This window comes from Clinocottus analis, unplaced genomic scaffold (genome assembly GCF_023055335.1).
Source record: "Clinocottus analis isolate CAN_PGR_092001 unplaced genomic scaffold, fCliAna1.0.p SCAF_50, whole genome shotgun sequence".
NCBI lineage: Eukaryota > Metazoa > Chordata > Actinopteri > Perciformes > Cottidae > Clinocottus > Clinocottus analis.
Window position 1 is genome coordinate 9,764 of NW_027176208.1, and position 25,237 is coordinate 35,000.

The 25,237-nt window shown below is 39.5% G+C and overlaps 1 protein-coding gene and 1 long non-coding RNA gene across 2 annotated transcripts; one reads left to right on the plus strand and one right to left on the minus strand.

Moving 5' to 3' along the window:
* The first annotated feature begins 722 nt into the window (after positions 1 to 722).
* On the plus strand, positions 723 to 19,883 carry arhgap15 (Rho GTPase activating protein 15). The gene is made up of 13 exons (XM_068601522.1): positions 723 to 739; positions 4,989 to 5,163; positions 5,237 to 5,311; positions 7,174 to 7,314; positions 8,095 to 8,184; positions 9,490 to 9,588; positions 9,750 to 9,873; positions 11,307 to 11,441; positions 11,726 to 11,824; positions 14,000 to 14,077; positions 14,703 to 14,837; positions 16,736 to 16,841; positions 19,463 to 19,883. Exons 1-13 carry the CDS (start codon positions 726 to 728, stop codon positions 19,644 to 19,646), a joined length of 1,455 nt encoding a protein of 484 aa, XP_068457623.1. The 5' UTR covers positions 723 to 725; the 3' UTR covers positions 19,647 to 19,883.
* Positions 18,091 to 19,883, minus strand: LOC137803240 (uncharacterized). Its single transcript, XR_011080038.1, has 2 exons — positions 19,431 to 19,883; positions 18,091 to 19,303 (listed from the first exon to the last, which is right to left on the minus strand). It is a non-coding gene; the product is annotated as an uncharacterized lncRNA (long non-coding RNA).
* Positions 19,884 to 25,237: the final 5,354 nt, after the last annotated feature.

Genomic DNA, 25,237 nt, shown 5'->3' on the forward strand with positions numbered 1-25,237 from the left:
CCTCGGTGGAAGTTTTCCTGCAACACAAAATAAACAGACACCACTAATATGTATGTGTGTGTATATATATATAGATATATAGATATATATATATATATATATATATATATATATATATATATATATATAGATATATAGATATATAGATATAGATATAGATATATAGACACACACATACATATACTATATTTCTTCTGTATACTTGAATGATTGTGTGGTTCTTTGATGCAGCTTCTCAGCCATACAGAAGAGCAAAATGGTGCTAAAAAGAACCTGTGACTTAAAAATTAGGGAGCCTCATGAGGGTCCAGACCACTCAAACACACCCAGGAAGGAGGGCCCAAGTCCAGGACCTGGCCAGGTACAAAGGTAGGTGTAGGTTAGGGTCTCTATTCAACTGCAAAGTTGGCCGACAACACAAAGAGATCTGTGAGTACATTCATATTATAACCTAACGCCTGCTCTCCTTGTGGCCTTTGCAAGAAGTACCGTCTCTGTTGTTCACACATGTTCGTACTATCCGTAGCCCAAATGACAAACTGCTCACGTCTGGTCTGATGAGGATGAGGTTAGGTTTTCTTTTTTCTTCAGGAAATGGGGAGGGTGCAGCCGTTGTAGTGAGAGAGATGGCTGGTTTGAAGAAACCACGTGATTAATCATACTTCCTCTCTAACAGTCAGGCCTTGAGTCTTTGCCTTTGCTTCTTTGAGCAGTGACACACAGGGATGGCGGGTACGCGGTAAGATTACATGACATTAACTGTCTTCTGAATAATGTTTGGGTTTTATCGTCTTGCTGATTGGTGCGTATTGCTTCCTGTTCGTTTCTCCAGATAAATCGAATAAACTCATCTGTGGGTTTAAACTCAAGTGTTGTGGTTCTATTACGGAAAGGTTGAACTTTACTTTAAATGATTCCACTCGAGTATTTTTCAGACAGTTTTATCCGGGAAAGTTTAACCTAGATCCTCCGAGGAAGAACAACAACGTTACATAATGTGAGGAGATGGTGATGAGGGTCCATGCTTCCGCGTGAAGGATTTCACTTTGTTTCCTGTTACTGAAGATGTAGTTATCATTGCACTTCAAGAAGGTTGTATCTTACAGTCAGGTTCTAAACATATCTTAAAACAAGGAATCGAGGCCTTTTGACAATGCCTCAAATATCTGATAAAAGTCTGATAGTGTTTTTAATTTAATTTCAGACTACAGATTAAAATTGACATATGTGGGATTAGCTCTGCTTCCTTTACTCCTGTTCAAGAGAATTTGTTTCTCTCAGATGCATTAATCTCTATTTTCAACCTCTGACTCAAGTTACTCTTCATTTTTCACGTGTTTTTCTGAGACAACTAAGAAGCATACGGTCTTTTCAAAATGAACTTCTGTTTTCACCAGAATCAAATGAGTTAGGATTAGGAACCATAAAAGACTTGGTCAGGTTGAGAAGAAGGTGGTAAAATACTTAGGTTGAGGAAATGAGCCTGGTTTGGGTTAAAGCAGCTCAGGGAGTGACGTGACTTCATCACTGTGGACTTGGAACACGGATGTTTTGAAACAGAAGCAACATTCTCCAAAAACATTAACTGATCCAATGTATCAGTAAATAACCTGCAAGAAGTGGAGTAGAGTGACAACTTAGGACACAGAGGGTTGGACTTAAACACAGACAAAGCAGGCACAGAGGATCACTACAGTGATCTATTGGAGGTATTAGTTTACTGATAGGTCACTGAACTGAGATTGAAGTGAGGGGTGAGCAGGGATGACCACTAACTATACTTTAATACTTTGGAGCTCAGTTTATTTGATATTTCTGGTCTCTTTTTAGCTAAGGTTTTCCTTGTTGTCAACTGACAGAAGAACAAGTGTTGCGTAACCACCGTGAAGCAATCACAGCTGCAAACAGGAACCTGAATAGGATAAAGTATTGTCGTTTCTGGATCCAACTTCAACTGAAAGATCACCCACATAAGAAGTTAGCAAATAAAAAAACACTGTATTTTGTAAGTTTTGCTTCTGAGATTTTCAATTACGATTTCCACTTTTGTTGTCTCAGTCAAAGTTAGACTGTTTAAGTATTTCATCAGATCAGTAACAGTGAAAATGTTGACTTTATTGCCTGAGCACATCAGGTATCATGACAATCATATTCTTCAATTGCTCCATCAACATGTTTTTACATTCGAACACTAAACTTATCGGTTCTGATTCTCAACATGAGATAGTACTGAGTAACATGTACACTGTAGCTACATGTAGTCATATAGTACTGAGTAACATGTACACTGGAGCTACATGTAGTCATATAGTACTGAGTAACATGTACACTGTAGCTACATGTAGTCATATAGTACTGAGTAACATGTACACTGGAGCTACATGTAGTCATATAGTACTGAGTAACATGTACACTGGAGCTACATGTAGTCATATAGTACTGAGTAACATGTACACTGTAGCTACATGTAGTCATATAGTACTGAGTAACATGTACACTGTAGCTACATGTAGTCATATAGTACTGAGTAACATGTACACTGTAGCTACATGTAGTCATATAGTACTGAGTAACATGTACACTGGAGCTACATGTAGTCATATAGTACTGAGTAACATGTACACTGTAGCTACATGTAGTCATATAGTACTGAGTAACATGTACACTGGAGCTACATGTAGTCATATAGTACTGAGTAACATGTACACTGTAGCTACATGTAGTCATATAGTACTGAGTAACATGTACACTGTAGCTACATGTAGTCATATAGTACTGAGTAACATGTACACTGGAGCTACATGTAGTCATATAGTACTGAGTAACATGTACACTGGAGCTACATGTAGTCATATAGTACTGAGTAACATGTACACTGTAGCTACATGTAGTCATATAGTACTGAGTAACATGTACACTGTAGCTACATGTAGTCATATAGTACTGAGTAACATGTACACTGTAGCTACATGTAGTCATATAGTACTGAGTAACATGTACACTGGAGCTACATGTAGTCATATAGTACTGAGTAACATGTACACTGTAGCTACATGTAGTCATATAGTACTGAGTAACATGTACACTGGAGCTACATGTAGTCATATAGTACTGAGTAACATGTACACTGGAGCTACATGTAGTCATATAGTACTGAGTAACATGTACACTGTAGCTACATGTAGTCATATAGTACTGAGTAACATGTACACTGTAGCTACATGTAGTCATATAGTACTGAGTAACATGTACACTGTAGCTACATGTAGTCATATAGTACTGAGTAACATGTACACTGGAGCTACATGTAGTCATATAGTACTGAGTAACATGTACACTGTAGCTACATGTAGTCATATAGTACTGAGTAACATGTACACTGGAGCTACATGTAGTCATATAGTACTGAGTAACATGTACACTGTAGCTACATGTAGTCATATAGTACTGAGTAACATGTACACTGTAGCTACATGTAGTCATATAGTACTGAGTAACATGTACACTGTAGCTACATGTAGTCATATAGTACTGAGTAACATGTACACTGGAGCTACATGTAGTCATATAGTACTGAGTAACATGTACACTGTAGCTACATGTAGTCATATAGTACTGAGTAACATGTACACTGGAGCTACATGTAGTCATATAGTACTGAGTAACATGTACACTGGAGCTACATGTAGTCATATAGTACTGAGTAACATGTACACTGTAGCTACATGTAGTCATATAGTACTGAGTAACATGTACACTGTAGCTACATGTAGTCATATAGTACTGAGTAACATGTACACTGTAGCTACATGTAGTCATATAGTACTGAGTAACATGTACACTGGAGCTACATGTAGTCATATAGTACTGAGTAACATGTACACTGGAGCTACATGTAGTCATATAGTACTGAGTAACATGTACACTGGAGCTACATGTAGTCATATAGTACTGAGTAACATGTACACTGTAGCTACATGTAGTCATATAGTACTGAGTAACATGTACACTGTAGCTACATGTAGTCATATAGTACTGAGTAACATGTACACTGGAGCTACATGTAGTCATATAGTACTGAGTAACATGTACACTGTAGCTACATGTAGTCATATAGTACTGAGTAACATGTACACTGGAGCTACATGTAGTCATATAGTACTGAGTAACATGTACACTGTAGCTACATGTAGTCATATAGTACTGAGTAACATGTACACTGGAGCTACATGTAGTCATATAGTACTGAGTAACATGTACACTGGAGCTACATGTAGTCATATAGTACTGAGTAACATGTACACTGGAGCTACATGTAGTCATATAGTACTGAGTAACATGTACACTGTAGCTACATGTAGTCATATAGTACTGAGTAACATGTACACTGTAGCTACATGTAGTCATATAGTACTGAGATTTTGTATCTTTCAAGTAGATATATTCTAGCTGAAGCTGAGCAACAAAGAAGACAGGAACTGTGCAATGAGAAAATAAGCTAATAGGGAAACGTTATTATTATACATATTGTGTCTTTGTGAACAACAATTACATTATAAAAAATATATAATAACCCAGCCCACCACCGGTGTACACTATATGCATTACATGTCATTTAGCTGACGCTTTTATCCAGAGAGACTTACAATAAGTGCATTCAACCGTGAGAACAAACTCAGAACAACAAGAATCAGGAAAATACAATTTCTTCAATAAAGTTGGGTAATACATAAATTAAAGCTGAGGCACAAGATGGTGTAAACTAGTGTTGGACTAAGAGTGAGATCATTTCTGGAAGCAGTATAAGATTATGCAGACTCGGTACATAACTACAAAATATTCCCGTTGTGTTTGAATCACATTCTTGACAGCACTATTGTGAGGAATACCAGCGCTATTCCAATGAGAGAGTTCACAAACTCTTCAGTGAGAAATTACATCGACCGTTACATTATAGAAAAAGTCACATTGACTCTTTTTCTCCACAGAAACCTCCAGAGTGCTGCAAAGCAGCCGCCACTGATTCAGCCTCCACCGCGCAGCACACTGCCGCAGGAAGCTGTGCTGATGCGTATAAAGAGCAAGAGCTCCCAGAGCTCTGGAGAGCGCCTCAGTCAGTCCAAGTCCATGGTGCTGCAGGAGTCCGACCTTCCTAAAAAGCCTGTATGTAGACCACATAGAACCTCCATCCCACAGTGGAGTAGTTCAGTTCTGAACATGTGTTTTCTGTTTGTAGATCTCTCGGCATCGCAGGAATCAGTCTCAGCACAACGTCTTAGTCGCAGGAGGAGTTGCTGTTGTTGAAACGTTGGTCAGTCCTAAAAAGCATTTGTATGGCAGAGCATAAATGCCACATGTGGAATATTAATGAGTTCTCAATTTTAATTAAAGGCAAAATTCTGAAATTAAAGTTTCTAATCTGACTTTCATCTCAGAATCCAAAATTACATTACATTAAACTGACGCCTATCCAAAGCAACTTACATTTTTGCTCTATACACTGTAGCAACGGGGAGCAATTCAGGGTTAAGTGTCTTGCCAGTGTCTGGCTTGCTAACCACTGAGCCACAGTCGCCATTTCCTTGATCTCCCTTGTCAGTGTGTTCCTGGCCTGGTTGAATAGGATCCTGTCCCTACCTCTGTAAGCCTCCTCTTTAGTCTGACCAAGCTGCCTGAGTCTTGCAGTGAACAAGGTTTCTTGTTGTTGTTTGTGCAGAAGGTTTTAGTCGGCACACACATGTCCTCACAAAAGCTGATGTATGCTGTCACGGTGTCAGAAAGCTCATTCAGATCCATAGCAGCAGCCTCGAAAACACTCCAATCAGTTGAGGCGAAGCAGGACTGTAGCTCCAGCTTGGCCTCGGTGGTTCATCTCTTCACAGTCTTTATCACAGGCTTTGCAGATTTTAGTTTCCAAGCCGGGAGAAGATGAACCATGCAAAGATCAGAGAGTCCCAAAGCTGCACGAGGAACTGAGCGATAAGCATCCTTAAGTACTGAGCGGTATGCATCCTTAAGTACTGAGCGGTATGCATCCTTAAGTACTGAGCGGTATGCATCCTTAAGTACTGAGCGGTATGCATCCTTAAGTACTGAGCGGTATGCATCCTTTAGTACTGAGCCGTATCCTTTAGTAAGGTTTACCGGTGTGTTTTTGTCCCTGGTGCGACACTTAATATGCTGTCTGTATTTTGGCAGTTCTTAACTGAGGTTTGTTCAGTTAAAGTCCCCAAAATCAATTAACAGGGGGTGTTTGTGCTCCATGGTGTTGAGCTGCTCAGCAGCTGTTGAGCGCCTCCCTCACATAGGCCTGAGGTGGGATGTGAACACCGGCCAGAATGAATAAGGAAAACTCCTGCGCCGAATAAAATGGTTTGGAGTCTATTAACAGTGTTTCTAGTCTCCCCTCGTTTTCCCAGACAGAGCGTTACGCGGTCCGCTCGTAGGAGTTGGAAGCCCGGCAGAAGTAGTGCGCTATCCGGGATGTGCACACCGAGCCGGCAGATCTGATAAAGTCTGTGTTTGTTTTGTTCAAGAGCAGCAGTTCCTCCATCTTGTTGACCAGAGAGCGGGCGTTCCCCAGGTGAATTGACGGGAGCGCAGCTCGAATCCCAGCTGGCGCAGTTTAACAAACGCTTCCTGAGAAAAGCCGCCGCTCTTCTAACTAAAAATCTCTGTTAAATTTTTCCGTTCAATGAAACCCTAACCCAAAAACGGTGAAAAACAGTGGATTGATGGAAGTTTAAAAGTTCCTCCCTGCTGAATGTGATCAGAACGAGATAGCGAGACACGAGACAAACAAACAAAAACAGAAAAAGTAAGAGAGACTGCAGTCCAGAGGCGGCCATCTTAGATTGATAAAAGATTAAATATAAACGTCCTCCTCTTTCTATTCACCCAACTCCTCTGCCACATCTGTTCTGTATTTTACTACAGTTTTGGGTTCATGTCAATTTACAAATTAATGGTATATTCTTTGTTATATTTGACCTTGAGATTAAACACAACAATATCAGGGAAAAAACATAAAAAAAATCACAAACATTAGAGTGCAGATTAGTCAAAATGGTCACAAAGGCGAGGAAACACCAACATTTCATGTGTCTCTGGATTAAGAGAACAAGTGTGTGTGTGTGTGTGTGTGTGTGTGTGTGTGTGTGTGTGTGTCTCCAGGTGGAGCTGAAAGGTGAACATCTGAATGTCGCTAAAATCTCAGAGAGCGGTAAGAAGCAAAGAAAGAACTGGACCTTCATGTGGAGCGTACTCACCTCAGACCAGCTGCTGTTTTATAAAGAAAAACAAGAAACTAGCCTGGTACGGAAAGTTATTTGGGCTTCTCTTTCTCTTATCTCTTTCTCTGTGTGTGTGAACTGAGACGACATAAGGCTGGACTCATTCTGCTGCTTGGTGCCACTGCTTCACCACACTGAGCATGCCCAAAGAAGAAAAGAGGTCCAAGCATGAACAATCTCAAAGCTATCTCAAACTCCATCTCCGAAGAATTTGATGTTCTTTTGTCCACGATGCACAATGTAATTTGAAGTTTAAGGCCTGTGGTACAGGATAACCAAGGATTATACCACAGCTGAGAGAGAGACATCACAAAGCCCAGCTGAGTTGGTCCGAACACAACAACAACAAGCCAATATCTCTCAGGGAGAATATTCTGTAGCCTTTTGGTAAACTGGATAAACTCTGTTTACAGGGAAAAATATCACCTCCAGTCTAACATGTAGAAGGCTGACTGATGTTTTAAGGTTATCTCGAATATGTGCGTGGCATTATGGAATCTGGAGATTACCAAAGTATTTTGGAGCCAAGCTTCGACCCAGTGTCACAAAGACTTCTTCGAAAGTCATGGGTCCTCCAACAGTGCTGAAAGGACTCAGGACTGGCTGAAAGGAAAACCGAGTCCTGCCAGCAATGATTCCAGATCTGAATCCCCTTGAAGGTGGAAAGGCTGCTGAGACAACTAGAGCAGTTTGCAGAATCGTAGAGCAGTGTAGGAATCTCATTGAAGTCTATAGGAAGCTCTCAACAGCAATTATAATATTTTTGATCGGCTGACCTCATGTCCGCCCTCTCTGTGTCCAGAAACCAGGAAGTAAACCAGATGTGGTCCAGCTGTGTGGAGCTTTTATCGAGTGGACGACAGAGAAGTCGAGCAGGAAAAACGTGTTCCAGGTAACAAACAAACAGGAAGCTGTCACACGCTCGTGTTTCTGCACTTAAGCTGCTGTTTGATTCGCTCCCTGACAGCTGAACTCAGACACATGATTCATGTTGTCCTGTGTGTTACCATTAGACAACATCAATTATGTTATAAGCCACAATGGCCTTTAAAACCTTTTTTTTTTTTTTCACTGTTATTGAATTTATTGAACTCATGGATGATGGACATTTTTACACTGGCCAAAACCAGCCTTTTGAGCCCCACCCCTTCTGGAGGCCTTAGTGAGGGCTGTTCAAGTTGTCGTATGAACCTCAAAATTAGTTATAATACTTGTGTTATTTTATGTCATTTCTTTCAGAATTTATTTGTGAAAAAAAAATCCCGAAAATATTTTTTAGAACATATTTTGATCATAACTATGAACATATCGCATGATATGAGCAAGTTTTTCAAAAAAAAGCCTTTTTGAGCTGCACCTTAGTTTTTCCAAGGCTTAAACAACAACCTAGAGTTGTACGACCCCTTTTTGTAAAGATAATGACCCAAAGAATCAGAATCAAAACAAAACAAAGCATTGGGGGTGTTACAAAGGAGTTTCTGTCCAAAAACTGTGTTGTTTGGTTAAAAAATGTAAAAGTTATAACCTATATGCCTAAACACCATCGGTTTGTGGCACGCTGGGTATTATTCTTGGCATAAATTAGACGTGACGCGTTCCAAGAAACCTCCCACAACCACGGAAAACGGTCCTGCTGCGTTTGGATTTACCTGATTTTTTCAGGTACTGACATACTGATATACACACAAGGATCTATACTGCCTTATCAGTCTCCTACAAGCTCGGAGGGTTACGAAGGGGTGTCTTTTATTGAAATCAGACTTTGCAAAGTGTACTTACTAACGATGTAGGAAAACGTTACGGCCGCCACCCAGAAATGACGGTGCGGTTACACTGTTTATGTACCTACATAAACGTAATGGTAAGTTTATTTTTTCTGTTTGGATCGAACTCCTCCCACAAGGCTTTACTGTATGTCAGCAATTTAAATAAATAATCAACGAAGTGGTTCCGGAGATCCTTCGATAACGTCACTTGACTTAATCTTCTCTTTTCTTGTCTGATAACGGCCGCGACGTGGCTAAAATGGTTAAGATGTAAGTTATTTTACTGACTGGGAGAAACTGATGGACATTATTTGTATTGCTATTTCAGTTTATGTTAATTGGGATATATATTTACTGGTTACAAACCATTTTTTCCCCTTGCAGAAAAAAAAGAATGGGACCCAACTGAACTCCTTTCTTATCTGTTCCAGATCACAACAGATACTGGAAGTGAGTACCTCATCCAAGCTGACAGTTACTCCACCGCCAGTAAATGGTACAACGCCATCGGAAAGACTGTTGACGCTTCTGTAAGAACTCACTACTTAAAGACTTGAAGTTAAAAATACAAACTTTATCTGAGATATTGGATGATTATAACGTTTTTCAGAATGAGCAACCGGGATGTTCTTTCTATCCTGAGTCAAATGAAAGCTTTCCTTGGATTCATTGGAACTCTTTTTCTTTTCAGACTAAACTTCCTCTGCGGAGATCAAACAGCACAGAGTTCTTGCCCAAGCACAGCTCCCTGCCTGGATATGGCACCGCCTCCCCCACCGCCAAGCAACGCAACCCAGTCCACAGACGCTCCATCAGTGAGTACCTCACCCAAACCCATGAGATATACTATCTGACAGGACAGCTGGTTGTAGTCCTCTTTTAAAACGTTTATGATCACCCTAGGTCAGGGGTGTCCACACTACGGCCGGCCGGTCGCAGATTCTAAAGATATTATGGGGAGAGAGCCAAGCAAACAGCAGCTAGCCTGCGAGCTAAACGATCGTATTTTTGCCGTCCAAACAAAACACAATAAAATGCCTCACGAGCAGCTACGAGGTCACTCAGCTCACTGCGCGACACTTCATAACACAGAGCACAAAGACTTAACTAAGACCAGCCTGAAGCGAAGCTGAACATGGACCTCCTCTCTGAGGTCGCCAGTGAGGCGCAGCTCAGCGCTGCAGGGGTTTTATTCCCTGACGTCAGAATTGAGCAGTTTTTGAAAGAGAAGACCCTCTATGGTTGGCCGGCCTGGCCTCTACTTATCTTCATCTCACACTGAACAAGAGCCTGCAAGGCAAAGAAGGTAGTAGCACAACCTCACACACAAATGAAAGCGTTCTGCTTCATCTCAAAGAGATGGAGCTTCACACAGAACGTAAAGTCAATGTCATCAGAGCAGCTTTCCAGAGGTCAACTTCCTGCTAAAATGGGGAAATATGTCTGTCATCACATCTCATGACAGAACTCAATTTAAACTGATTTATATACTGTTGTTAACTTGCTGTTGCTCCAGTACTGTTATATTCTTTTGATGACATTACTTTGAAATAAAAGTGTGCCATACACTAGTCTTTACTTCATTATCGAATTTGGCGCTTAATGTGATTAATCGCAAATAATCACAGAAAATCATGCGATCATTAAGTTACTTTTGTTTTTACTTTGCCCAGCCCTAAATACAATACATCAAATATATTTTTAAAAATGTATGTATGTGTATATATATATATATATATATATATATATATATATATATATATATATATATATATATATATAACTCTCAGAAATGACACCCAAGTGGGGAACAAGGAGACTTACCCCCCAAGGCCTCTCCGTAAACCTCTGCTGCTGAGCGATGGTTTCTGAACCAGGAGCTGAGTCTGCTGATGTGATCGGAGGCTGCGAGTATTGCCACAATCAAATCAAACTCACTAAAAAACTCACTTGATAAAATAGGGTCGCTCTGGTGGATCCATAATGAGTCGGTTTGTACCGACATGATCTGGAGCGCAGGTCGCAGGGGATGGACCCAGAATGCCAGACGAAGACGAGGAGGCAGCAGACAATGCAAAAACCTTTACATGCTTGGGTCCAACAGAACTGGCAGGAAACAGCAGTCAAGGAGATGGGAAAACAATTATTTATTTTTCCTGTTGTGTTTATATATTTGTAAATTGTTAAGATGAAAGAGACAGACAGGAATCAAATCTCAGGTATTTAAGGTTTGTGTTATTTCTGGCAGATATGTTCAGCAGCTCCAAGCTGAAATACAGCAACTCCGACAGCGCTGACAAGAACGGAGTGAAGAACAGACTAAAGAAGTTCATCACCAGACGGCCTTCCATGAAGACTCTGAAGGAAAAAGGCCTCATCAAAGGTTTCTGCTTTTTCTTTACACATTGACCCTCTAACATATGAGTTAACCGGTTACTGGGAGAACAACTAAACTCTCTATATTTATTGTTTAACATTTTCTAACATGAACTATTACTCACCTAACATTGTGCAACATTTCAAATTACTCATTAACACCCTCAATGGGCGGAGCCTCAGGGTTAACTAATTAACCCACCTCCTAAACAATCTAAACTACACACCTGTCAAGTGACACTACAATGCCACACACACTAACTGATGTTCATGTCATCATGCGGGTCTCAGATCGAGTGTTCGGCTGCCATTTGTTGACTCTATGTGAACGTGAAGGATCCACGGTGCCGAGCTTCGTTCACGTCTGTCTGGATGCTGTTGACAAGAGAGGTAGGTTCATGTTGACAAGAGAGGAAGGTTCATGTTGACAAGAGAGGAAGGTTCATGTTGACAAGAGAGGAAGGTTCATGTTGACAAGAGATGAAGGTTCATGTTGACAAGAGAGGAAGGTTCATGTTGACAAGAGATGAAGGTTCATGTTGACAAGAGATGAAGGTTCATGTTGACAAGAGAGGAAGGTTCATGTTGACAAGAGATGAAGGTTCATGTTGACAAGAGATGAAGGTTCATGTTGACAAGAGATGAAGGTTCATGTTGACAAGAGATGAAGGTTCATGTTGACAAGAGAGGAAGGTTCATGTTGACAAGAGATGAAGGTTCATGTTGACAAGAGATGAAGGTTCATGTTGACAAGAGATGAAGGTTCATGTTGACAAGAGAGGTAGGTTCATGTTGACAAGAGATGAAGGTTCATGTTGACAAGAGATGAAGGTTCATGTTGACAAGAGATGAAGGTTCATGTTGACAAGAGAGGAAGGTTCATGTTGACAAGAGATGACGGTTCATGTTGACAAGAGATGAAGGTTCATGTTGACAAGAGATGAAGGTTCATGTTGACAAGAGAGGAAGGTTCATGTTGACAAGAGATGAAGGTTCATGTTGACAAGAGAGGAAGGTTCATGTTGACAAGAGATGAAGGTTCATGTTGACAAGAGAGGAAGGTTCATGTTGACAAGAGATGAAGGTTCATGTTGACAAGAGATGAAGGTTCATGTTGACAAGAGAGGAAGGTTCATGTTGACAAGAGATGAAGGTTCATGTTGACAAGAGAGGAAGGTTCATGTTGACAAGAGAGGAAGGTTCATGTTGACAAGAGAGGAAGGTTCATGTTGACAAGAGAGGAAGGTTCATGTTGACAAGAGATGAAGGTTCATGTTGACAAGAGATGAAGGTTCATGTTGACAAGAGAGGAAGGTTCATGTTGACAAGAGATGAAGGTTCATGTTGACAAGAGATGAAGGTTCATGTTGACAAGAGAGGAAGGTTCATGTTGACAAGAGATGAAGGTTCATGTTGACAAGAGATGAAGGTTCATGTTGACAAGAGAGGAAGGTTCATGTTGACAAGAGATGAAGGTTCATGTTGACAAGAGAGGAAGGTTCATGTTGACAAGAGATGAAGGTTCATGTTGACAAGAGATGAAGGTTCATGTTGACAAGAGATGAAGGTTCATGTTGACAAGAGATGAAGGTTCATGTTGACAAGAGATGAAGGTTCATGTTGACAAGAGATGAAGGTTCATGTTGACAAGAGATGAAGGTTCATGTTGACAAGAGAGGAAGGTTCATGTTGACAAGAGATGAAGGTTCATGTTGACAAGAGAGGAAGGTTCATGTTGACAAGAGAGGAAGGTTCATGTTGACAAGAGAGGAAGGTTCATGTTGACAAGAGATGAAGGTTCATGTTGACAAGAGAGGAAGGTTCATGTTGACAAGAGAGGAAGGTTCATGTTGACAAGAGAGGAAGGTTCATGTTGACAAGAGATGAAGGTTCATGTTGACAAGAGAGGAAGGTTCATGTTGACAAGAGATGAAGGTTCATGTTGACATGAGATGAAGGTTCATGTTGACAAGAGATGAAGGTTCATGTTGACAAGAGATGAAGGTTCATGTTGACAAGAGAGGAAGGTTCATGTTGACAAGAGAGGAAGGTTCATGTTGACAAGAGATGAAGGTTCATGTTGACAAGAGATGTAGGTTCATGTTATGTTGACATTGTTATGTTTTAGGACATAATTTCCTATTATTTTGAGAGTGTAGAAATGGAAGAGAGTGGAGACAATAGAGACAGACAGTAGAGACAAAGACAGAAATAGAGAGAGAGACAGCAGAAAAATAGAGACAGGAAGAGAGAATAGAGACAGATACAATAGAGACAATGGAATGCACTGTCTCTCTTTGCATCCTAGGTTTACTCCCATGTTGTTGTTTTTTCTTTATTTTAAATGTATTTTTGTAAAACATTGAGAGAAATTAATGAAATCTATTCCAGTTGTTGGTCTTTCAGAGCATTTCTTGATTGCTGTTGGGGTTTCAACAACACCTTTTTTTAACCTTTCCTTCAGCCCTCTGGTGGACAAATAATGAGTCACCTGACACACCTGTACACGAGGAAGCGTTCTGCTTATTCAGTTTGTGTTGAGCTTCCATTATTTTGTGCTTTCAGGTCTGGATGCTGACGGGATCTACAGAGTTAGTGGAAATCTGGCAACAATCCAGAAGCTTCGCTTCATTGTGGATCAGGGTCCGTTCAACTGGAACATGTTGTTGACACGCTCCGAATGCATCTGCTTCCACCTATTTACAGGAAATACGTTTGAACAGAAACACAGTGGCATCATAAATTAACTTGATGATGAAAATCATTTTCCAAGTTGCACAATGTTCCTAATGAATATATCCATGAAACATTGGACGCTCATAGCAACTGCAGATGAAGGATTTTCTACTCATGTTCATCACTCATTCTTCAGTCAAGCATTGTACCTTTTCAATATTTAGCCCAAATCCATTATTTGTCCTAGTGTTTATGACACACAAGATTGATTTTGAAGCTTTATACTATCAGCTATATTTCCTGCATTAAACAGATTTTTATTGCCTCATATATATCTTCCAACAAAATCTACAGAAACAATAAACTGAAATACCGACACGCTTTCATGTGAGATTTTGAGGCTTAAGTTAGTATTACAATATTTAGTGGTCAGAGTTTTGGAAAGTCATATTCAGAAAAAGGAGCCAAGGCAAGAGTAAAATACTGAACCAGATGAATCCCATCCCACGTGTTGGCTTCATGAGGGAATACATTATTATATTCATGTTTAAATGTAAACACCAAAAGGTTCTTACTCTGGTCTGCCCCCTAGAGGAGGACCTGGACCTGGACCAGAGTCAGTGGGAGGACATTCACGTCGTCACTGGGGCCCTCAAGCTGTTTTTCCGGGAGCTGCCCGAGCCGCTGTTTCCCTTCAGGTTCTTCCAGCCGTTTGTGGAGGCCGTCAGTGAGTCCACCAAGTCAATCTTAACGGAAATTACAAGACAGAATCACAATCTGTTTTTCTTAGTACTTAGTACTTATAACTTCATTATCACTGCATTTTGCAAAATGCTTCGCACAGCGTACAAAACTCCCCAAGAAGAACAAAACAAGCTAAAATAGGCAAATATGATCACATACAGACAAAATAAATGAATGGCATGGTTACTAATAATAGATCAATGAGTAGCTATGAATGAAGTTGAAAATAAGTTAACCAAAAAACAAAAGTATTTGTATAAAAAAACGGAAATTAAATTCTTAATTCTTGCAAATCTGAAAAAACACATGTACAGCAGGTAAAGTATGTACAGTATGCTCAGAATGAATAGTATTTTCAGTAGGTACAGTATCTACAATAGTTACATTAGGTACAGTATCTACAATAGTTACATTATGTACAGTATCTACAATAGTTACATTATGTACAGTATCTACAATAGGTACATTATGTACAGTATCTACAATAGGTACATTATGTACAGTATCTACAATAGTTACATTATGTACAGTATCTACAATAGTTACATTATGTACAGTATCTACAATAGTTACATTATGTACAGTATCTACAATAGGTACATTATGTACAGTATCTACAATAGGTACATTATGTACAGTATCTACAATAGTTACATTAGGTACAGTATCTACAATAGGTACATTATGTACAGTATCTACAATAGGTACATTATGTACAGTATCTACAATAGTTACATTATGTACAGTATCTACAATAGTTACATTATGTACAGTATCTACAATAGGTACATTATGTACAGTATCTACAATAGTTACATTAGGTACAGTATCTACAATAGGTACATTATGTACAGTATCTACAATAGGTACATTATGTACAGTATCTACAATAGGTACATTAGGTACAGTATCTACAATAGGTACATTATGTACAGTATCTACAATAGGTACATTATGTACAGTATCTACAATAGTTACATTAGGTACAGTATCTACAATAGTTACATTATGTACAGTATCTACAATAGGTACATTATGTACAGTATCTACAATAGTTACATTAGGTACAGTATCTACAATAGGTACATTAGGTACAGTATCTACAATAGGTACAATAGGTACAGTATCTACAATAGGTACATTATGTACAGTATCTACAATAGTTACAGTATCTACAATAGTTACATTATGTACAGTATCTACAATAGGTACATTATGTACAGTATCTACAATAGGTACATTATGTACAGTATCTACAATAGGTACATTAGGTACAGTATCTACAATAGGTACATTAGGTACAGTATCTACAATAGGTACATTATGTACAGTATCTACAATAGGTACATTAGGTACAGTATCTACAATAGGTACATTATGTACAGTATCTACAATAGGTACATTATGTACAGTATCTACAATAGGTACATTATGTACAGTATGTACAGTAGTTTCAGAATGTATAGTATTTTCAGTAGGTACAGTATTTACAATAGGTATAGTATTTACAATAGTTACAGAATGTACAGTATCTACAGTATGTACAATAGATACAGTATATACAATAGGTACAGTATGTGCAGTATCTACAATAGGTAGGTATTAGGTAGTAGGTATACATGCACATTGCTTTCAACCAGGAGGTTAATCTATGAGACCGGTCTTGTTCCAAAGAGTTATTTTGAGGACAATGGGTAGTTAAAATAAAATATAAAATACACAGTACTGAAGTACACGTTAACCACGTCATCCTACAATACACGCAGTACATTAAACTGAAATACTATAGACATCTTAAACTAAAAATACTTGTGCATGTTAGATATTAAACTACAGAAAAATGCTTTTATTAAACGAGTGCTGCTGTTTTTTCTCTTTCAGAGATTAAAGAATCCAAACTCAAAGTTCAGGCTGTGAAAAAACTGATCAAGGAAATGCCAAAACCCAACCAGGACACCATGAAGCTGCTCTTCAGCCACCTGCACAGGTAAGCCTTCGTACCTGAAGCGCACCTGACGCTCACCTGACGCCTTATGAAGTCTACCAGCTAAACCAGTAATTCTCTACTGGTGATTCTCACGTCTAGGTCCCGGACCCATTTTCAGTGTGTCGCAGGTCCATGTCTGGGCAAAAGAAATCTGTAAGAAATGAATGAGGCAAACGTTTTCATGTCGCGCCTTTCACATCGTTCACATCCTTCGCATCGTTCATGGCGCCCGGCGGAAATGCACGTTAATCGCATCCATACGCGTCTGTGCGTTGACTCTGCATGAGATATAGTCGCAACGCTTTTTCTGTGAACGCAGCAGAACTCCAGACTTTAAGACTCTTGTTAGGAGCAAACATCCCCAGTTCTCCCAGTTCTCCCAGTATGAACCCCTCCAGACTCAGGTCTAATCAGTGTTACACCTCAGGATGAAGTGATGCCGCTTCATATCTTTCAGTATTTAGCTATTGATGAGGTAATCAGAAGAAACGTTAATGTTTCTGTACTTGAATCTTTTTTCAATTGCGCTTTTTGTTTAATTCATTTAGAGTTTGTTGTTGAAGCTGCTCCTCAGGACACTGACTGTTCCCGTAGTGCAGCCTGCAGTGAGTCAGTATTCTCAGCTACAGTTACATCATTTTAGTCTTTTTGAAACTACTTCTCAGTAGTTGGACCTTTTTATTTCAGGTTTGTGCATGAAAGCTGTTGAGTCCGTTTACAAAAGGCTGCAGTTGCTGATGTGTGCTGTATTGACGGACCCTGTCTGGCTTGGTCCGAGTGATGTATTACCTCATGTCCTCAAGATGGACTTCTTTTCACTGTTTTTTTTTCTTGTTGGCATACTGTGATATTGTGTACTATCTAAGGTTCAAACTGCACCATCTTTTCATTAAATTGATTTGAGAAGATCATTTTCCTTGATTTGGGTCGCGGCTAGTCATTCAGGGGTGATGGTGGGTGAGCAGCCAGACAAGCTGAGAACCACTGAGCTAAACACATAACATTTACAAAACAGTTGTATTCTCAGAAATAATCAATTAGCAGACAATGTAACTCAAGTAATGGTTTAAGTTCTGAAAAAAGAAATACACTGACTTTCATGAGTCAGAGTATTTGCAGTTGTAAACACAGGAAGGGTTGCAGGTTGTTAAAGGGACTTCAACACTATTTGACTTGAACCAAACTGACGCTGACACCAGCTGCACACGTGTAAGAGAGAGTTTGAAAAAATTCACTCGACGCTTCGGAGTAAAATCATTAAAACAGGAACATTTATTCGTTGCAAGGAAGGAGCAGAGTTAGAAGTACGAGGTGATAGACAAATTGCATATCCAAGACTGCTCAAAGATCTCTCAAACCGCCTCTTAAATACTCATCATGACCACTAACAGAAACCCTCACGTCGTCTTCGGCCTCTCCGGGAACCTTTCCCCTCGTCCCATAGACGGTTTGTAAGAAATGGTCATGTGATAACAAAGGAACTGCTCGTTCTTTCAGACAGAAACACACAGATTCAGTCTCCCTGCTATCAGGAGACATGCTGAGTTTGTGTGTGAGATTAAACAGAGACAGTAAGATGTGAAGTCTGAATGTAACACTGAAACAGTAAATGATTAAGCATGAATATTGTTTTTCTTCCAACAGAGAGTAAAGAACTTAATTGAAAACAACAGTTTGGGAAAATACGCTTAAAAATAACAATCATTGCTATAAATTAAGTAAACAGTAATTAGTTTTAAATCCAGCAGTGGTCCGACAAGCATCTTTTAAAAAAAAAACTTAGTCCCGTGGGAAATCTTATTTGGGCATGGGACACAAGCTAAGGCCTGATCACCCTTCGGCTGGCCACCTTTGATGAGGGTGTTTAGTGAGTAAAGGCCGAAACACCCATTGATTCGAAGGCACACTACTGAGGATGTGTCCCAAAAGTGACATCATAACCCAGCTTAAGTAAACCTCCCATGCCACTCTCTCAACATCACGACGAAGCTCATGTGAGTGCATACCATCTACTGGCACAATGGACAGTTTTTAACATCTCGTCCCGTGTTTTATGATTCTAATGACTGATTGAAGTAAAGCCCTCACGGCACACTCGTTGTTGTAGGAGTGCAGTTGTTTACACTATGAACCAGAGAATGATGTGACCAACAAACTAGCACCAACCGTTTGATCCAATTTACGATGTTCATATAAAAAATATATAAGTATGCCTATTTACTGTTCCTACATGTCTCCCCTCCAAACTGAACTATTTGATTTCAAATTATAAAACACAATGTAACACATGTGCAGGCTACATTGTAGGCTTTATGTTGAAGCATGTCATATACAGGTAGTCAGGGGATTCAATGCTCTGAAATCAAGTGTTTTATCAATCAAATGGCATGAAGTCTTGCGGCTTTCTTAATGGCATGTCAACGTTGATCTGACAGTAATTTACAGCAAAACACCCAATGATGCTGCAACAAAGGGAAAAGCAGAAAGTTGGTTTTAATATTACAAAATACTTTTGTTTGGATAAAAAAGCTTTTCCCTAATGTGTGTTTTGATTTAAAGTGTAAACTCTGCATGTTTTCCCATATTTACCTTTAGTTACTGTTCAATCTGTTGTTTTTCAGAGTTCTAAACTTTTCCAGAAAGAACCTGATGTCGACTCAGGGCATCAGTATCGTGTTCGGCCCAACGCTGATGTGGCCTGAGCTGGACGCAGGAAACATGGCAGTCAACATGGTCTACCAGAACCAGATTGTGGAGTTCATCCTCATCGAGAGCCAAGAGCTCTTCAACCTGGACCGGAAGTAAAGTGTCCGGATGTGGACCTGATCATCGAATGGACTCAGTCATCAAATTCCTTTAGAAATAGTATTGTTTGAAAAGAAAACAGAGGCAGGGGCATATTTTGGGTCATATTTTTCAATTAACACAAACACATAAATATATAATATTTTTGTTTGAAGATAATTTATATTTACTTTAGAGATTTAAAAATATAGGTTACCCCAAAGAATAAGGTAAAACACAGTACATCATTATGTTGAATATTCCAAACAATGCTTATATATATATATATATATATATATATATATATATATATATATATATATATATATATATATATATATATATAGCGGTATAATGTATTATACGGTAAAAACTGTATTTATCAAACAGTACAAAACAGTCACTTTTTCACATACAACATGGTCTTTCTGAAATACATAGGCATATTTATGAATTACAGGGGTAAAGATAAGAAGATTGATTGCTCCAAAGACGCTCATATCCATTCACTACAATTGTTAAGATAAGGAAATAATTAAAAAATACTGCCAAAAATGTAATGAAAAAATTGTGAAAGTGTGTCCTATGTCTTTGGTTAGGGTTAGGCAGACACTCCTCAGCCCAGTGTGTCCTATGTCTTTAGGTTAGGGTTAGGGTTAGGCAGACACTCCTCAGCCCAGTGTGTCCTATGTCTTTGGGTTAGGAGTTAGGAGTTAGACAGACACTCCTCAGCCCAGTGTGTCCTATGTCTTTGGGTTAGGAGTTAGGAGTTAGGCAGACACTCCTCAGCCCAGTGTGTCCTATGTCTTTGGGTTAGGAGTTAGGAGTTAGACAGACACTCCTCAGCCCAGTGTGTCCTATGTCTTTGGGTTAGGAGTTAGGAGTTAGGCAGACACTCCTCAGCCCAGTGTGTCCTATGTCTTTGGGTTAGGAGTTAGGAGTTAGACAGACACTCCTCAGCCCAGTGTGTCCTATGTCTTTGGGTTAGGGTTAGGCAGACACTCCTCAGCCCAGTGTGTCCTATGTCTTTGGGTTAGGAGTTAGGAGTTAGACAGACACTCCTCAGCCCAGTGTGTCCTATGTCTTTGGGTTAGGAGTTAGGCAGACACTCCTCAGCCCAGTGTGTCCTATGTCTTTGGGTTAGGGTTAGGAGTTAGACAGACACTCCTCAGCCTAGTGTGTCCTATGTCTTTGGGTTAGGAGTTAGGAGTTAGACAGACACTCCTCAGCCCAGTGTGTCCTATGTCTTTGGGTTAGGAGTTAGGCAGACACTCCTCAGCCCAGTGTGTCCTATGTCTTTGGGTTAGGAGTTAGGCAGACACTCCTCAGCCCAGTGTGTCCTATGTCTTTGGGTTAGGAGTTAGGCAGACACTCCTCAGCCTAGTGTGTCCTATGTCTTTGGGTTAGGGTTAGGCAGACACTCCTCAGCCCAGTGTGTCCTATGTCTTTGGGTTAGGAGTTAGGAGTTAGGCATACACTCCTCAGCCTACTGTGTCCTATGTCTTTGGGTTAGGGTTAGGAGTTAGGCAGACACTCCTCAGCCCAGTGTGTCCTATGTCTTTGGGTTAGGGTTAGGAGTTAGGCAGACACTCCTCAGCCCAGTGTGTCCTATGTCTTTGGGTTAGGAGTTAGGAGTTAGGCAGACACTCCTCAGCCCAGTGTGTCCTATGTCTTTGGGTTAGGAGTTAGGAGTTAGGCAGACACTCCTCAGCCCAGTGTGTCCTATGTCTTTGGGTTAGGGTTAGGCAGACACTCCTCAGCCCAGTGTGTCCTATGTCTTTGGGTTAGGAGTTAGGAGTTAGGCAGACACTCCTCAGCCTAGTGTGTCCTATGTCTTTGGGTTAGGAGTTAGACAGACACTCCTCAGCCCAGTGTGTCCTATGTCTTTGGGTTAGGAGTTAGACAGACACTCCTCAGCCCAGTGTGTCCTATGTCTTTGGGTTAGGAGTTAGGCAGACACTCCTCAGCCTAGTGTGTCCTATGTCTTTGGGTTAGGAGTTAGACAGACACTCCTCAGCCCAGTGTGTCCTATGTCTTTGGGTTAGGAGTTAGGCAGACACTCCTCAGCCCAGTGTGTCCTATGTCTTTGGGTTAGGAGTTAGGCAGACACTCCTCAGCCCAGTGTGACCTATGTCTTTGGGTTAGGTAGACCGGACACTGCTCGGCCCAGTGTCTCTGGGTTAGGTCTTTTGGATGAATAAATGACTTTATTGGTAGTATACATGTGTGTCTGCCATTTCTTTTTCAGTTTTAGAGCCGGACAGTGACAAATGATTATAATGAGATCTGATTTACAATATAAAAAACATAGTGGTTATTTGTACAGCCCAAAATCACAAATATAAGATTTGCCTCGGAGGGCTTTACAATCTGTATAGATGACATCCCTGTCCCAGAACCTCACATCGGATCAGGAAAAACTCCCCAAATAAAGATAGTAAAATCCTTTAACAGGGAAAAAAGGGGAAGAAACCTGAGGGAGAGCAACAGAGGAGGATCCTCTCCCAGGATGGACAGAAGCAGGTCAGGTCCAACTCCAGACAGCCACGATCCATGGAAGCTTGAGGCAAGAAAGCACAGAGGCTCCCGTAAAGGAGTAGAGTTAGTAATGTGCATTGAAAGACAATAACTTATCCAGAAGGAGAGAAGAAAGGAGACGGGAGATGAGAAAAGAAAGAAGAAGAGGAGAGAGGAGCTCAGTGTATCCTAAGATGCCCCCAGCAGTCTAGGCCTATAGCAGCATATCTAGGGGCTGGAGCAGGACTAACCTGAGCCAGGCCTAACTATAAGCTCTGTCAAAGAGGAAAGTCTTAAGTCTACTCTTCAATGAGGTGACCGTGTCTGCCCCTCTGACTGAAAGTGGAAGCTTATTCCACAGAAGAGGAGCTTGATAACTGAAGGCTGTAGCCCCAACCTATTTTTAAGACTCTGGGAACCACAAGTAACCCTGCATTCAATGAACACAACTCTCTAGTGGGGTAATATGGTACTATGATCTCTCTAGTGGGGTAATATGGTACTATGATCTCTCTAGTGGGGTAATATAGTACTATGATCTCTCTAGTGGGGTAACATGGTACTATGATCTCTCTAGTGGGGTAATATGGTACTATGATCTCTCTAGTGGGGTAATATGGTACTATGATCTCTCTAGTGGGGTAATATGGTACTATGATCTCTCTAGTGGGGTAACATGGTACTATGATCTCTCTAGTGGGGTAACATGGTACTATGATCTCTCTAGTGGGGTAATATGGTACTATGATCTCTCTAGTGGGGTAATATGGTACTATGATCTCTCTAGTGGGGTAACATGGTACTATAAACTCTTTAAGATATAATGGTGCAGGCCCGTGAAGGCTTTATAGGTGAGGAGAAGGATTTTAAATATAATTCTAAATCTTACAGGAAGCCAATGGAGAGCAGCTCCATTTGAAGTAATTGAAGTAATGACGTACTTACATTAACTTTCTGTTGCTCATTTACATAAAGGGAAGATATCTGTTGTAAATATTAACTTCTATTCTGCTTATTCTAACCATAGTGGTAAAGCGAGCACTTTTATATCACCTTGATTACAACCATCATTTTAGTTTTCTGACAACACAATAATACAACAACACAGCACCTGAACTACAGTTTAATAACACATAAAGCACACAGAAGACAGGTTGAACAGAAAGCTGGCGTTAAAAACTCTGCTTCTCAGAAGAATGTTCAGTTACAACACTCAGAAGAAAACACTTTGCACATCAACACTTTGCGCCGTAGAAAGTCTACACAGATAGAAACAACCAAACTAATGAACACCGTCTCAACAAAGTATAAGAAGAATGTAATACATCTATAAAAAGTCTGGAATAGATATGAAGTATTTAAAAAAACAACAGATTGATAAAACTTTCAGTCCACGAAAAGAAAAACCTCAGAAAATAATAAAAAATAAATAAATATTTACATCAATACACGGCTTACAAATCAATTGATATGAAGTTAAAAATGATTTAGCAAAGCATAACTTCTGTTTTATCTTTATTCATATATTTATTGTATTTAACTTACTCATTCATTTAAAGATATCAGAAATTTGTCTTTTAAAAGTCCCACACATCATTTTAAAATCTGAATTTTTATAATGTTGAGGTTAAATTGAGTTTTTGGAAAAAAGTCATAATTAAATATTGTTCCAATATCCTTTTTTCTTTAATAATTATATTACTTGATGCAACAATGTCCCTTCATAATATAACCCTTTTTGTAAGAATTCAACATTTCTGTGTTATGTTATATTCATAGAATTACAGATTTTTCATGATATTTGGTTTTATTTTATTAGTCCTAACTGTTTTCAGATGAACATTGTTTCTTATTTTTCTGTGTAAAGTTGGAAAGATTTATCACAATGAAAACTATGTAATTATTCTTCAAAGCACAGGAGTTGAAAAACAGCGAGCAGCTGTAATCGACCCATAAATAGGAAGTAGAAGTTACCGAGCTGAGCATGACAGTTAAGTCCTCAAGAGGAGCTGAACAAAGAGAATTAATTTAGTCTGATCGAGGTCGCCTACAATATTTTTATTCCAAAATTTGTATGTTAAAATTTTGAAATTTTAGCCTCGATATTAATTGTAACTTTGTCACTGATAATTAATCAAAGGGGATTTGTCTGGAATGGAAAAGCAGAAATGATTAATCAGTATCTAATTATTACTTCTATTTTGAGAAGTAATAATTAGCTGGACATTGTGTTTTCAAAACGTTAAGATTTTCCATAATTACACATGGATCAAGCTCATTTAACAGGACATGAAGAGACAACGCGTCACTATCAAAGGGATTTTCTGGTAACAGAGAGTCAAATTAAATTGGAAATAGACAAGTTGTTTATAATTTAACATCATTATGAAGGAACCGTTGTAGCAGTGGTTTAACTTTGCAATGCTAACTTCTGTTAAATACAATCCACTTGTTTTTGAGACAGCGACGGCAAAGTTGATACCAAAAGCTCGCTGACATATTAATCCACATTTCTGTTTTCAGAGTTAGCTTATTAGCTAATTTTAAACAGTAAATCCTGAGCAGATCATTACTGTCAATACAGAGCAGATCGTTACTGTCAATACAGAGCAGATCATTACTGTTAATACAGAGCAGATCATTACTGTCAATACAGAGCAGATCGTTACTGTCAATACAGAGCAGATCGTTACTGTCAATACAGAGCAGATCGTTACTGTCAATACAGAGCAGATCGTTACTGTCAATACAGAGCAGATCGTTACTGTCAATACAGAGCAGATCGTTACTGTTAATACAGAGCAGATCGTTACTGTCAATACAGAGCAGATCGTTACTGTCAATACAGAGCAGATCGTTACTGTTAATACAGAGCAGATCATTACTGTTAATACAGAGCAGATCGTTACTGTCAATACAGAGCAGATCGTTACTGTCAATACAGAGCAGATCGTTACTGTTAATACAGAGCAGATCATTACTGTCAATACAGAGCAGATCATTACTGTTAATACAGAGCAGATCGTTACTGTCAATACAGAGCAGATCGTTACTGTCAATACAGAGCAGATCGTTACTGTTAATACAGAGCAGAT

Excerpts from the sequence above, each read along its gene's own strand:
- arhgap15 (XM_068601522.1), top strand. Across the intron at positions 8,185-9,489 it reads GCAGGAAAAACGTGTTCCAG|ATCACAACAGATACTGGAAG; the intron begins GTAACAAACAAA and ends TATCTGTTCCAG. Across the intron at positions 9,589-9,749 it reads GAAAGACTGTTGACGCTTCT|ACTAAACTTCCTCTGCGGAG; the intron begins GTAAGAACTCAC and ends TTTTCTTTTCAG.